The following is a 15086-nucleotide window of genomic DNA, read 5'->3' on the forward strand; positions in this document are numbered from 1 at the left end:
TGCTTGTACTCTGTCAGGCCTGTTCTGTTTCCATATCTTCTGTTTTACTTTTGGGTTACTGATCAAACCCAGAAATACATTCACACGCACACAGTATTGATCCCCTAGCCAAATCTGTTTCTCACAAAGAGAAGCAGATCAGTAAACAGAATAACTTAGCCATTTGCCTTTCATTGGTTATATACCAGGGCTACGTGGTAGACTTTGGCTCTTGTGCCACACTGTTCCTTTAAACTCTGTGAGTGTGATGTCATACTTTGAAGGCACTTTTGAGAGAGAGGGAGAGAGAGACAGTGTGTGACAGGTTGGATTCAGAGTTGTTTCAGTTCTGAGCCTGCTGAAAGTTGTCAAAGAAACAAACGGCAGCTCTGCAGTCACTCTGGGACACTGTGGGATGTGGAAAAAAACAGACTGAAAGAGGCATATTCAGATTCTCTTCTGCTGCTTGCTTGGTGCTGGAGGAGCTGAATGGGAACAGCCAGCTGCTCAAGAATAAAATTGAACAGGACTGCTTAAAAAAATAATAATATGAGCAGCCTTCAGTTGGATGATTTTGTAGCTGGATGGGTAGGAGGTAAGTGACCCTTGTGGGGTAGTGTGAAAAGGCAGCAGAAGAATATTATAAGGGCCCCCGATTTAGCTGAATACTGATTGACTCTGGTCTTAACTGAGGGCACACATGACATTCTGTGCATTTCTCAGCCATTTGTGTGACCCCTGAGGGTAATATGTCCCATTTGTGAAGAAGGGTTCTTCTGAATTAAGCAGTGAGTCGCCTTTTTATGAATTATGTCAAAGGTACTATGCCCGTAGCTAACAGTTGATTCAAAAAAGAAACTGAGCAGGTTATTCTATCATTTTACCCATGTCTCTGAAACAAATGATGCCATGATTCAACAAAGATGTTCAAAAGTCAGCTTCACTGTGGACACAGATCCCGGTGTTTAGAGAGCTGGGACATTACGGTGGCCAGTCAAAAGGCACGATTCAGCCACTCCGTTCATGAACTCTGGTTCTGACTAGAGTTCATGGTACTTTATCAGATAATGATAGCTGATAAGAAAATACTGGACAGTTACCAGTATTTTCAATCCATTTTACTCCCTGCCTCCTGTGTACGGACAAACAATCCTCTTTGTTTCCCACCTTTCATTGGGTTTGATGCTAAGATCTGTGAAAAGAACAAGGCACTCTAAGTTCCTATGCGAGGGAAGGGGGAGATGTTTTGAACCCTTTTTTCTCCCCCCTGCAGTCCCCGCCACCTCCCAAAATCTGCTCTGGAGATTTGGGGAACCCTCTAGAACAGTGTGGGAAGGTGGAACAGGCGAAATCGGTGAAAATTGCCTCCCCAATTCTGTCATCAGGAAGCCCCCTCTGCGAATGGAATGGGCTCTTCCATGAATGGAAGGACTCTTTCCACAAATGGGAGGGTTCCACTGAACCCACCCCGTGGTCTTCTGCTGAACTCCCACTAACTTCCCAAAGCCAGTGTTTGCCCCAGTTGGACAGCAAGGCTTCAAGAGTAAACGGTGCATATGCATGTATACACAGAGCATTCAAAAGTGGGTCTGTGGTTGTGACAGAACCGCACTTTTTAGTAGAGGGTGCAAAAACTGCAGACTGCCAAGCCATTTCTGGTGGCCCACCAGACCGCCCTGCCTCTGCCACTTAAAAAACTGTGGTGGGGTCCCTTGGGTTTCCCTCACTAGCGCCAGCAGAGATTGGAGAGATAAAGGAAGGGTTTCTCTTGGAAGCCCTTGCAAGTTAACTCCTTCCTTATCTCCCACCGAAGACATGTACATGTGTGTGTGTGTGTATGTTAGTGTGTATACATATTTGCAAATGCAAATGCATGCATGAGCAAATGTATATGCACCTGAATGCATATGCACAGCCTCCCTGGCACCACTCAATGTGGCCTTCGGGGCCAAAAAGCTTGCTGTGTGGTGATGGGTGAACTTTCCTCCTCAGTTGAGAATCAGCTCAGTATTTACAAGCTTTCTTAGCAACTGTTTCAAAAAACCTCACGTTTTCTGGGAATGTACACTCATGGTGCAATACATGCCATGAGAGGACACAGAGGTATCCGATGTTGACTTTTGAGGACATTCATCTGGGCTTCCATGACCACTGAAAGACAAAACAGGGCTGCCTAAATGAAAACACTCCAAGCCTGTACTCACAAGTAAAGCAATATCATTGAAAACTTACAATGCAGAAAAAGTTCTTATCTGTTCTTCTCTTACTGAAGGAACATTCACACAAATAGTTACTTCAGCTCTTAGTGCATTTCAGTGCTTTCGATTAAGCTGAAAAGGATAAGGAATCAGAAAAAAATGGGTGTTCTTTTTTAAATGAGCCACGACGAAGTGCAGCTTGTCACGTGAACAGCCTGCCTGTCAGACAAATGACAAATTGTTCATTTTTGAAAACATAAAACCCATCTGTTAACTGAAAACTGTCTCCATACAGGGTGAACCAGTTAGGGTTTCTTGGTTGGGGAGGAAAATAGAAGTAGGGATCAGCTAGTATGTCTTTATATTAACCAAACTGGAGATAAATTTAGGTGTTCTGCTAGATAATAAATCAATTAATAGAAGCAAAATTGGGTAGTTTTACTTAGCAGTCAGAGGGCATAAACCCTCAGAGGACAAAGTCCCAGGTTAGGTGGTATAACATCTATCTATCTATCCATCCATCCATCCATCCATCCATGCATGTGTTTTAAATTATTAATTTTTTCCTTTATGAGAGAAATAAGGCAGGAATCATCTTTGCATTAAAGCCTAATAGTACATGTTTCTATGTCCCTGTGGAGATTATCCATTAGTTTATCCATCCCAGGGCCACTCTCCTTCTCCTAAGAGGACATATTTCAGGGCCACCAGTCCTGCCAGGGGGGTCTTCCTGCTACATGTCCCATGGCTGCCTCAGGAATTACAGTGGTTGTTTACCCTGCAAAGCTGTAAGATGTCAAGGTAATTAATACTGAGGGAAATGTAAATGACCTGTCCCCTTTACAGTACACAAAGTGATGATTTACTAGCAGCAAAAGTTATTTACCCTCATTACCAAAAATAAACCTCTCCTTTTGCACTATGTGTATGCATGAAAGAGAAGAGTTTGTTTGCCTTGCAAGTTATCTTTCTTAGCATACTGTATGCACAACATGTGTACCATGCAACAAAGGTAATGTATGAAGAGGCTCACTAGATTGCTGGTCTCTATGAAGTAGGTTTTGGCTTCTATGTGGGCGTATTAAAGAAGAAAATCTAAGTTAAGAAACCAGTTTACATACTCTTAATTTATTATTTTTTATTATTATTTATTGGATTTATATACCGCCCCATAGCCAAAGGTCTCTGGGAGGTTCACATAAGATAAAACATCTAAAAACAATATACAAAAATTAAAAACCACAAAAACATGCAAAATTCACATACATTTAAAACCACTACATCAACTTCAGAAACGATGAGACAAAAAACAGACCCAAGCTCATTACATATTGCTAAATGCCTGGGAGAAGAGAAAAGTCTTGACCTGGTGCCAAAAAGATGACAATGTCGGCGCCAAGTGGGCCTTGTCAGAGAGATTGTTCTACAGTTGGGGGGCCACTACAGAGAAGGCCCTCTCTCTTGTTGCCCTCCTCCAAGCTTCCCTTGGAGTAAGCACCAGAGGAGAACCTTAGATTTTGAACGTAGTGTTCGGGTAGGTTCATGTTGGGAAAGGTATTTATGTATTTCTTGACAACCATTGGCAACCATAAAATGATTTATGGGATCACTTAGTATTCTGCAAATCCAAGCATCTCAAATTAAATAGGGAAGGTAGTAATAACTTGGGGACACATCAAATATTATTGAACTATAGTCTGGCAATATGATGCAATAATTTTATGCATAGGGCTATTTGCATGAGTGAAAGACATCTGCTTCTATGGGGGATTCCCTGTTTGTTTGTTTGTTTGTTTGTTTGTTTGTTTGTTTGAACTTCCTCCTTCAGCTGCAACCTGCAGTGGACTATTGACAACTATTTGGGGGTTCCCTGATCCTCAGGATCAGTTTATGGGTGACAGAGGAGGAAAAGGAGCAATAGAGAACCCTGCTTGCAGTTCTTAGGATCTGGCCCGTAGTCGACAAGGCAGTGTTTACTGTTGAGCTGGCTTTTGCCAGAGTACCATCAGCAATATCAAGAGAGTATGGAGCTGCCCACAAGAGAAGGACAGTATTTCACTCAGACCTATCCTCCTGCACTGGCCTACTAATGGGAGCCTGACAAAAGCCGTGCAATATGTCTTAAGAGGGCTTTCCCCGCACATTGGAAGAGAGTGCAAAAGAAACATAGGACTTCGGTTATGCTGTTTTCTAGAGCAACATCCGAGATACTGCACTAGAAAACAGCAACTGGGATATTTGGGACGAGATTCAGCCTTTTATAGAAAGGTCTGCCGGAGGAAAGTCTGAAATACTTCCTCATAACTAAATCAACTCCAGGGAGGAAAGAAGATGTTGTTGGAAGCCTTAGAAGGGACTGAGAGCATCTTTCCAGTTTCTGGCAGAAATTAGAGATAGTTACTGATAGGGGCTGAGAAGGAAGATCCGGGGCCAAAATAGAACATTACTTTAAATGTGCGTCTAGCAGCTATGCTTTCTTTTCATCTTTATTCTATAGTAGGTGCAGGGGCCCTGATCTAGCTTTTAAAAGCCTGTCCCTCTTCTCACACAGCAAGGTTCCCAGTCCAGAGCAGAATGAAACCACTACTACTGCAAAACATACTGACAATGCTATTTTTTTTTAATACACACATAACTCAGGCTAAAGGAAAACGTATTGGTCTCTGTCTAGCTGTTAGGCACCATTCTTCCCTCCCTGTATAAATCCGAAACTCTGACACATTTAGCGCTGTCAGTTGGCTCTGCACCCTGAGTGACCATTGTGACTGCACCTACTAATTGTTTTAAGACCCCCAGAAATGAATTAACCCTTGGCTTGCACCATTTTGTGTGTCTAGGTCTCTAGGTCCCTCCACCTCCTTGCTCTTACTGAAACCTGGCTTCCTGCCCATGATACCGCCATCTCTGCTGCCCTCTCTCTTGGAGGACTTTCTTTCTCTCACACTAGTCGCCCAGAGGGTCGGGGTGGTGGTGTGGGTCTTTTATTATCTAGTTTGTGCCAGTTCCAGCCTCTTTCCATTCCACCTTCACATTGCTTCTCCTCCTTTGAGGTACATGTGGTGAGGCTCTTCGCTCCACTGCGACTGCGCGTTGCAGTTCTGTACCGCCCCCCAGGCTCGTCCTCAAAATTTATCTCTGATTTTGATTCGTGGCTGTCCCTTTTCCTCTCTGACAACTGTCCTACTCTTATCCTGGGTGATTTCAACATTCATGTGGATGACCCTCAAGATGCTGCAGCTCTACGATTTCGCTCATTATCTTCCTCTTATGATCTTAAGCTTTGGTCTGATGCACCCACACATTCCCTTGGACACTGTCTGGATCTTGTTCTCACTCGGAATTGCTCTGTGTTGGACTTTTCTACTGCTCACTTTCCGCTATCAGATCATCACCTAGTTTCTTTCAATATTACTCATAATCCTCCTCCTTCACGTCCCGCTTCTCGCTCTTGTCGTGACTTGCAATCTATCAATTATGAGGCTTTTTCCCAGTCTCTAGCCTCCTCCCTTCCTTCTGTCTGTTCGGCTGTCTCCTTGGACTCAGCTGTCTCCTTCTTTAATTCCTCCTTATCTTCAACTCTTGATAATCTTGCTCCATCTACAACTCGGATAGTTCGCCCTTCTCAACCCCAACCGTGGCTCACCTCTTCCCTCCGCTACCTTCGCTCTTGTTCCCGGGCAGCTGAACGCCTTTGGCGTAAGACCAGGGACCGGGCAGACTTTGTCCATTACAAATTTGTACTCTCCTCTTTCTCTTCTGCCATCTCACTGGCCAAACAGCAGTACTACTCAACGCTGATCCAATCAAATGCTAGGCATCCTCAGCGGCTCTTTGCATCCTTCAATTCTCTTCTGAAGCCTAATCCGCCATCTCTCCCCGCCTCTCTGTCTGCTAATAACTTTGCCTCTTTTTTCAATGCTAAAATCCAAACTATCCGCTCTGATCTGGCCAGCTCTGCTCCTCTTCCAGTTCCTGTTCCTCATCTGTCAGCTCCTCCTGCAAATTTCTCTGCGTTTTCTTCGGTCTCTGCGGATGAACTGTCTACAATACTGCGCTCTTCGAAGCCTTCCACTTGTTCTCGTGATCCGATTCCTTCTCGTGTCTTTATTAATCTTATTCCTGCTATCCTCCCTTCCTTGCTACATATTATTAATCTTTCTCTGTCCTCTGGTTCATTTCCTTCTGCTTTTAAACATGCTACAGTCTCTCCCATTCTCAAGAAACCTACTCTTGATAGGCTATCTCTATCTAACTACCGACCTGTCTCTTTGTTGCCGTTTGTTTCAAAGATCCTGGAGCGTGCGGTCTACTCTCGCTGTCTTGACTTTCTTTCTAGTAACTCTGCTTTGGATCCATTTCAATCTGGATTCCGTCCTCTGCATTCCACCGAAACAGCCCTTACTAAGATCACCAATGATCTCCTTACTGCCAAGTCTAAAGGCCATTATTCCGTTCTTATTCTCCTTGATCTAACTGCAGCCTTTGACACGGTTGATCATGATCTTCTCTTAGATTCCCTTCATGACCTTGGATTTTATGGCTCTGTCTATAACTGGTTTGCCTCCTATCTAGCGGGTCGCTCTTTCAGCGTGTTGGCTAATGGCAGCTCGTCTTCCTCCTTTCCCCTTTCAGTAGGGGTTCCGCAAGGCTCGGTGCTTGGCCCGTTGTTGTTTTCCTTATACATGTTGCCCTTGGGCAAGCTTATTCAATCTCATGGCCTCCAATATCATCTGTACGCCGATGATACACAACTATATCTGTCATCTCCGGAACTTTCTCCTGATATTCACGATCGTATCTCGGCATGTCTTTCAGATATCTCAGCTTGGCTGCTTCATCGTCGCTTGAAGCTTAACATGGCAAAGACTGAATTGCTTGTTTTTCCTCCTAAACCTTCTCCTCATCTCTCATTCTCTCTTACTGTCAATGATGTTACGCTTACTCCGGTCAAGGAAGCTCGTAGCCTTGGCTTTATCTTCAACTCCTCGCTCTCCTTTATTCCTCATATTGAGGCAGTAGCTAAATCTTGTCGATTTTTCCTGTATAATATTGCCAGGATTCGATCATTTTTGTCTGTCTCTTCTGCCAAGACGCTTGTTCATGCACTGGTTATTTCACGGTTGGACTACTGCAACCTTCTTCTCTCTGGCCTTCCTTCTTCTCACATCAGTCCGTTGGTTTCTGTTCACCACTCTGCCGCAAAGATCATCTTCTTGGCTCGCCGCTCCGACCATGTTACTCCGCTTCTGAAATCTCTTCATTGGCTTCCAATTCACTTCAGAATCCAATATAAACTTCTCCTGTTAACCTTCAAAGCTTTTCACGGTCTAGCTCCTTCCTATCTCTCCTCTCTCATCTCACACTATTGCCCCGCTCGTGCTCTTCGCTCCTCTGATGCCATGTTTCTCGCCTGCCCAAGGGCCTCTACTTCCCTTGCTCGGCTTCGTCCATTTTCGTCTGCTGCCCCTTACGCCTGGAACGCTCTTCCAGAACATTTGAGAACTACAAGTTCAACCACAGCTTTTAAAGCTCAACTAAAAACTTTTCTTTTTCCTAAAGCTTTTAAAACTTGATGTTGTGCAGACTTCTACTGTTACTTTCTACTGTTAGTTTTTCCCTACCCTGTGCCTGCTTACCCTACCCTGTACCTGTTTGCATTCTCTTCCCCTCCTTATTGTTTTACTATGATTTTATTAGATTGTAAGCCTATGCGGCAGGGTCTTGCTATTTACTGTTTTACTCTGTACAGCACCATGTACATTGATGGTGCTATATAAATAAATAATAATAATAATAATAATAATAATAATAATAATTCACTGCCATTGCTGTTCTAACAATGCTCATGTGTATTTGAAGGCATACAGTTGGGTCATTTTTGAAAGACTACACTCAGATCACTTTGAACAGCAACTTCGCCAACTATTTTGTAAATTCCCAGCTTGTAGTGGCAGGAATCTTCCTAGGAAAATGAGCAACAGAGAAATCATAATTATGGATCATTTGTGTTGATTTTTGCAACCAGCCATTTGAATTAGGGAAGCTCTTCTGAAACTATTTGGTGAAAGCAAATGTTTGGTAACTTTGCCTCAGAAAAAAATAAACGAATATGTACCATTCTGTGGAGAAGTAAGACTTTTGATTCAAATCTTTAAAAATGCTGCTGGTGTACTTAAGGGAGCACCAAGAACTGATCTTCATAATTTCTTTCACAACAACCCAAGATAAAATCCCTAAATCCTGTATCCATAAAGCAAATACTTTGGAATCTAGCAGTTTCAAAATTGGCAGTATTCAGATCGCTGAAAGTATACCAAAATGTCAAGGTGCTACTCATTGCTCAGCTTTTAATTTAACAGGTAAACTGCCAGCTGTTCAAGCTTGAGAATAACAACCCAGAAAATGATGGGTTTTATCTCGCTCTATGTGTCAGTGTGCTTACAACCAAAGCCAAGAATGTTAGTTTTCTTATAATTTATACTTAAAGAGTTGGGTAGTACCCATTCAGCTAACAGTATATTCAATCCCATCTGGAATGTAATAAAAGAATAATGTCACTGCTGCAGAAAAGCATAACTTCGAAGTAGTCTCTTTCAATTGAGGTATTACATTATATATGAAAAAATTGAAAGGAAAGGTGATGAAGATGCAATGTTCGTTGACACCATTCAATGCAGCTACAGATGGAAGGCCAGAATGGGTAAACCTGACTCATCAGTACTTAATATAGCAGTCTTCTCAGAGCTAACAAATGACAATATTAGATCTGATTATATTAGATCTGATTTTTTTTTCTTGAAGCCTCTATTGAAAGATTCCAAAGTGGCTTTAAAATCAAGGATGTTGAAGAGCGTCTTCAGAAGAGGAGAAATCACGATTCCTTTCTGTTGCGTACTATCGCTCTCCATATATGTTGCACTACAACTCCCATAATCCCTCAGCCTGCTTGTAGTCCAACACATCTGAAGGGTGCTAGGTTGGGGGAAGCTGCATTAGTTTGTTAAACATGCTAGCAAAGCAGTCCAGAATTTGTTGTTGGCTCGTTAAGCCATTGACAAGAATTTGAGTTAAACCTTGATTCCTGGTTCATACGTAACAACAAGCTAAGAAGTGAGGAGAGTGAAACTGAGTAATAGTTTACTTCTCCTCCCGGCTGCATGGGATGGGGAATGTGCAAGCTTAAGGTTTTTCTCAGGCTCACAGAGGCGCTTGTGTATAAGACTACATCCTGGCTTAGTGTTCCATATGAAATGGGCCATCGTGGGTGTGGTCTAGCCATTTGGAGCCCCCTTGTTTGCAATTTAGGCAAAGGTTCTTCAACCAACAGCATGCAAACATGAGTTTTACCTGATTAAAAGCTGCAGGAAGTTTTGCAGAGGACATTTTGTAGATCCTATTTAGCACCAAACCTGTGGGGTTATTTGCTAGGCATTCTAGCATTTCTCCTTTGGTATGCTAGTGAGCCCTAGCACCCAGTTTGGGAATTACTTCCTTAGGCATACAGAAACCTTTGCCTATTTGAACTAATTTCAACGAACTGCCTTTTGACTGTCTCTAGTTTGCCTCTAAATTTCGGGATCTGAGCCTTTAGAGACATGCCAGTGTTATCCTGAGACGCTTGCATGAACTTCAGTGGGGTTTGCTTTTGTCCCCTTTCTCAGGCTCCACCTCAGACTATATATTTACTTGTCCTTTAGGAAGCAGAGTCAAGAAGAAACCCAAGACGTAGCCCATATATGACTTCAGTATTATTGCTCCATCTGGAGAGAAAAAAAACACACCATAATGATGTGCTTCTGATCATGCATTTCTGTAAGCAACAAAAAAGGAAGGCACATGCATACCTCAGTAATCTCTAGGCTGTATTTTGTGAACACAGTCTGGGAACTTTCATGGCATCTCAGTGTGGAATGACAGAAAGCCAGAACGATTTGACAACTCCTTTTCCTTGATCTCCTTGGCCTAGATCAAGGTGGAGAAATGTGGTACCCCACAGTTGCTGGTCTGCAACTCCCATCATCCCTGACTACTGACCATGCTAGCTGGGGCTGATGGGAACTAGAGTCCAACCACATCTGGAGTGCCGCAGGTCTCCATTCCTGGCCTAGACAATAGCATCTTCTGCACTCTCCCTCCTCCTTTCAACTTCCATAGAAAGTACCTGCTTTGTACTGACGTGCAATTCCTCCCATGTGCTGTTGCTGCAACTATCTACGCTTCACATTGTTTCCTTAATTCGCATAATTCTGCTGGTGAGAGAAGTCTGGGAATTTACGAGAGAGAGAGAGAGAGAGAGAGAGAGAGAGAGAGAGAGAGAGAGAGAGAGAGAGAGAGAGAGATGCAGTTGTTTGAGATGGCACCATTCCTTGAGGCCAATAGCAAAATAGTTTCTCTTTGGTTGCTCACTTTTTCATGCAATTGTTTTACTTTAATCTCCAGGAGCTGGAGCTGTAATTGTGGGTCATCCTCTGGACACAGTAAAGGTAAATAGCTTTGTTGTTTTGCTTTTTCTATTATACAAACGTACAAGAGGCCATTCTCTTTGACAGAGAACAGGGATGCTTTCTGCAGTGGGATATATTTTGCATACACGATTAATGCAACCCAGAAAAATATACACCCTATTCAAATAAGTGGTATTTAAGTGCTCAGTTAAAGATTCACAAGATGTACATACACTTTTCTTTTTCTACAGTGTGTTCAATATGTTCAATAATGTATTATATCTCTCTGCTGAAATGGGAGAACTACCAAATATCTTTCAAAATTAAGAAAAACTGTGATTCCCTTTCCCTAGATTTGCCCTGATTTAGAGTTAGTTGGAAGGGATCTCTTACTTTATTGTTTTGAGATATGATTTATAACACTTATAAATCATATGAAAGTCTTTTGCTGACCAGCCCCCAAGGTTTCCTAAGGACTGTGAGAGCAGAAGTTAGCCGCCATAATTTGACCTTCACTATCACCACCACCAGCTCGATTTTGCTACTTTTAGTACACCTGTCACTCTCCAGGAAAGAGAACTTTACAAAATCATAGAGAAGAACAAAAGATAGACCTGTAAAAAAGAGAGGGAACAAGTATGCAACTTATTATCAGGTTCCCAAGTGGTGTTCCATGCAGGCACCAATCAGACCCATGCCTTCTTTGTTTTAGCAAGTTTGCTGCATCATGTGTTTTCAGGCCACACTGGAAGAGCACATGATGGGGCAACTTTGGTGAATCTAAGCAGACTTGGATGGGAGACCACCAAGGAGAAACCTATGTAGGCTGCTTTGAGTCAGGTAGAAATATAACTTGGATCCAAGGCATGTTAGCAGTGTTGAAGTCCCATTGAATCAATGGGACTTAAGTTAGCCATGATCCAGTTTTCACATTGATTTCAGTGGGACCTAAGATTGACTAATGTGGTCTAGATGCAACCGTCAATGAATTAATAAATACCTCAAAGTTGTGAGTACTGATTTTCAATAGATACTTATTTATATATTTGTAACCCACTCATCAACACCAAAGGGTTCCCAGAGTGGCTAACAAGGATGGGCAGATTTTAGGCTTGTGGCATCTACTATGTTTTCCACTAAAGTCCTGAGGTCTAGCAACTGCAGCTAGGTACAAAATAGTAGCTCCAGAAGATGGATATAGAATTGTGGAACATAGAATTGCGGTGCCTCTGAGTCCATAGTCAGCTCAGGAGTTTGTTTTCTGAATCAGAACTGGAGCTTGCACAGAAATGGAGTCCTGTTTCCCACCCTCACCCCCAAAGCTTTCTTGATTTCAGTAGCCTAACGAGGGTGGGGGGAGGGTTTGTTGTCGCTATTGTTTAACCATTGGGTGTGAGAAACTCTTGCTGATTTACTACATGGAGGATAAGGATATCACTAGCCATGATAGCTATATTACTTCCAGAAATGGAGGCAGTATGCCTCTGTATGTCAGCTGTTGGGGAACACCAGCAGGAGAATGCTGTTTCCCTCATGTCCTGTGTGAGGGCCTCCCAGTGGCATCTGGTTGGCCAATATAGGATCAGAAGGATAGGCCAGATAGGTCTTTGGTTTGATCCATCAGATCTGTTCTGTTCCATGACTGTGGGGCTTAGGGTCATCAGTGGCAAAACCTATGACGGCTCATGAGTTAGGGTGGAACTGAACACACGAAAGCTGGGAAATCATTTTTTCTGCCATGGGGCCCCATAGGGTCCCTTTAAATCCTCCCCCTTTGGCTGCATGGCACAGCTCAGCACAAACATTCTGAAGCCTCCAACTGACTCCCCCCAATACAAACAAATGGGGAGGAGTTTGGTGGTGGGGAGCTCATATCTCCCCCAGTGCTTGACCAATCTTTCCTGATTTCGATCTCACTGCTAGTTCACGTATTCTCTCCAGGCCTGACAAATTGGGAGGCTTTCCATCCATATTTCATGTGACAGGCTTTTTTTTTTTCAAACTCTGTGACCCTATTCAGACAACACACTAATCAACAGAGGTTAACTGTTTTGAGTCAAACATTATGGCTTAATGTATCATGCAAACCATGACTTAGCGTGTCATGTGAACCATTCCTAACCATGGTGACTACACAACCATGGTTTAAGCATGCTCACTAATCATTTGCTGCAAAAGGGTTAGCCGCTTAATCATGGCTTAGCATGTTATCTAAACAGGCCCCCCCAAATTTCTACCATAACCTATGCAGTAGAAGAACTCCCCTGGGACCTACATCTCAAAGGACAATGCAAACCTCCATCCATGAGACCATATACGGGGGAGGTGAATCCTTTCCCCCATAACATCCCATAATGTGTGTTGTTATGCACCAAACCTAGATAATTCGCTAGCAACCTACGTAGCTATTGACGTGCAAAATTTGGGGGCAGATTGGACAAGGGCTAGCTTAGCTATGCCCCAAAACTCACTTTTTTGCCCCTATGGGGAAAACACGCAAAATGGTATTCCCAAGCATAACTACCGGTGGCTTGACCGGACCGTCCACAATATTGACCTGGTTTGCAAATATAGCGTTGTTGAATGTATGTTAATGACACCACGAATTAGAAAGAAAGGCTAAAAGTCAATGTGGGAATCAGACCTGAGATTGCAATGCAAAGCTGTTCACTTACTTTACAGCCTTGCACATTCTGTGATGTGTAAGATGCTGCCTATTGTCAATGTAACTATTGCTATGTTCCCATGAACAGGGTTGGGGCTGAGTATGCTTGGAGGATTTAAGAAAACCCAAAGTACAGTGTTTGGTTGAATGCTCCCCCTTCCTGTTGTAGTTGTGCCAGAGCGCTGATCGCATTTGTGTATTTACAATTTGCTGTGCAGTCCGTGAATTTCTCTGGAAGTGAGTATTGAAGGAATGTGTGCCTTCCAGGGCTGGCAAATGGATGGTTTTACTGTCACTGCTGGTAATGCGTGCTATAGACCAACAATGGATCTTGTGGGAACATTTTTGCTACGTTTTCTACATTTGCTTGAGCACTGCCAAGAAACGAGCAACGCATCTTTCAGTACTTAAAAGACAACTGTCAAGCTGGCACTTTCTTTGCCCTCGGATCTGGATGAAGCTTGGGAATAGCAACGAGGCAGCTTTGTTCCATTTCCAAATCGGTGGGGGGAAGGGAAAGGTCTGAAATGGTGAATTGAGAAGTGGAGTCATAGAGTTATTCAGTATTTACTGATGAAAATAGCAAAGGCGCATCCTGAGGAATAAGGCAGTGAGAATAGGGTGGGTGGAGAGGGGACTGTGCTGAATAGCTGGGTGTATTGAATGCGGATTGTGTTCCAGTACAGCAGGTCTCTTGAAACCAACAAGTAAGCCATGTAGACCATGCTCAAAGTGAGTACTTTGACTCTTTGCAAAACGTGGAGCCCCAAGAGTGATCTGCCAGTGTTGATTTCAGTGAACAAGAAATAAACGCGATGGTCAGTGAATAAGAGGAATTTGGAAGGTAGTATAGCATGTCCTGGATTTGGCTGGAGCAGATTGCTCCTATGGTTTATATCTATGGATGAGGATGTATGGGCTTTAGACGTAGATATTTACCACAGCCCTGCACTCCAGCTTTTAATGAATCCTTGAATAACAAATCTGCCTCTAAAATGATCTTGGTACAATTAACCAAGCCTATATAAGATACAGAAGTGGAAAGTAAAGCTGGTGCTAAATTCCACATCTACTTTCTTCTTCTTCTTCTTCTTCTTCTTCTTCTTCTTCTTCTTCTTCTTCTTCTTCTTCTTCTTCTTCTTCTTCTTCTTCTCATGTGTCTCAAGAGAGTAGCATTTAAATTTCTTTTAGTTCATCTTCCAATTTATTACACTGATGATCTGATTCCTCCTGAAAAATATGGGATCATTAGCACCTTGCCTTAGAGCTCCCCAACATCTGGAGCTGATACTGGATAGTATAATTTTACTCACCAGTACCAGCCTGTTGCTAATGAGACCTATGGATGGATTCTCCTTCGATAGATGAATTCCAGGGCTTTCATGTTAATCATAAAATGTTTCATTTATTTTATACATTTTAACTCCATGTTCCTCCAGGGAGTTCAGCTTAACTACATCGAATTTCTGCTGCAGCTGGTCCCATGCAGGTCCTAGCTCGGTCTTGTTCTGCTTACCTAGATGGGAGCTCAACAAGCATCTGTTGATCATTCTCCATCTGGGCCCATTCAAACTAACTCACTTCTACTAATTTAGCTCACCAAGTCATCAAGAGCACAAGGCACTTTTGCACAGCTTTCAGTGATACCCTTGCCTATCTGTATGGCAGATGTGGGGATTATATGAGAAAGGATGAATATAGGCACAGGGAACCTCATAACACATCCTACCTTCCAGTTTTGCATTCGTCCATGGAATATGACTCCGTGGGGGGAGTCTACACACCGTTCCGAAGGCGCCC

General features: G+C 43.0%; 1 protein-coding gene across 1 annotated transcript in view; it reads left to right on the forward strand.

Moving 5' to 3' along the window:
* Positions 1-294: 294 nt before the first annotated feature.
* Positions 295-15086, forward strand: part of SLC25A48 (solute carrier family 25 member 48) — a 35873-nt gene continuing 21081 nt past the window's right edge. Inside the window, exons 1-2 of the mRNA XM_063120764.1 lie at positions 295-574; positions 10617-10660. Coding sequence (XP_062976834.1) covers positions 529-574; positions 10617-10660 — 90 coding nt within the window. The 5' untranslated portion in view covers positions 295-528. The remainder of the gene's footprint in view (positions 575-10616; positions 10661-15086) is intronic.

The sequence above is a fragment of the Elgaria multicarinata genome, chromosome 3 (genome assembly GCF_023053635.1).
Source record: "Elgaria multicarinata webbii isolate HBS135686 ecotype San Diego chromosome 3, rElgMul1.1.pri, whole genome shotgun sequence".
Lineage (NCBI taxonomy): Eukaryota > Metazoa > Chordata > Lepidosauria > Squamata > Anguidae > Elgaria > Elgaria multicarinata.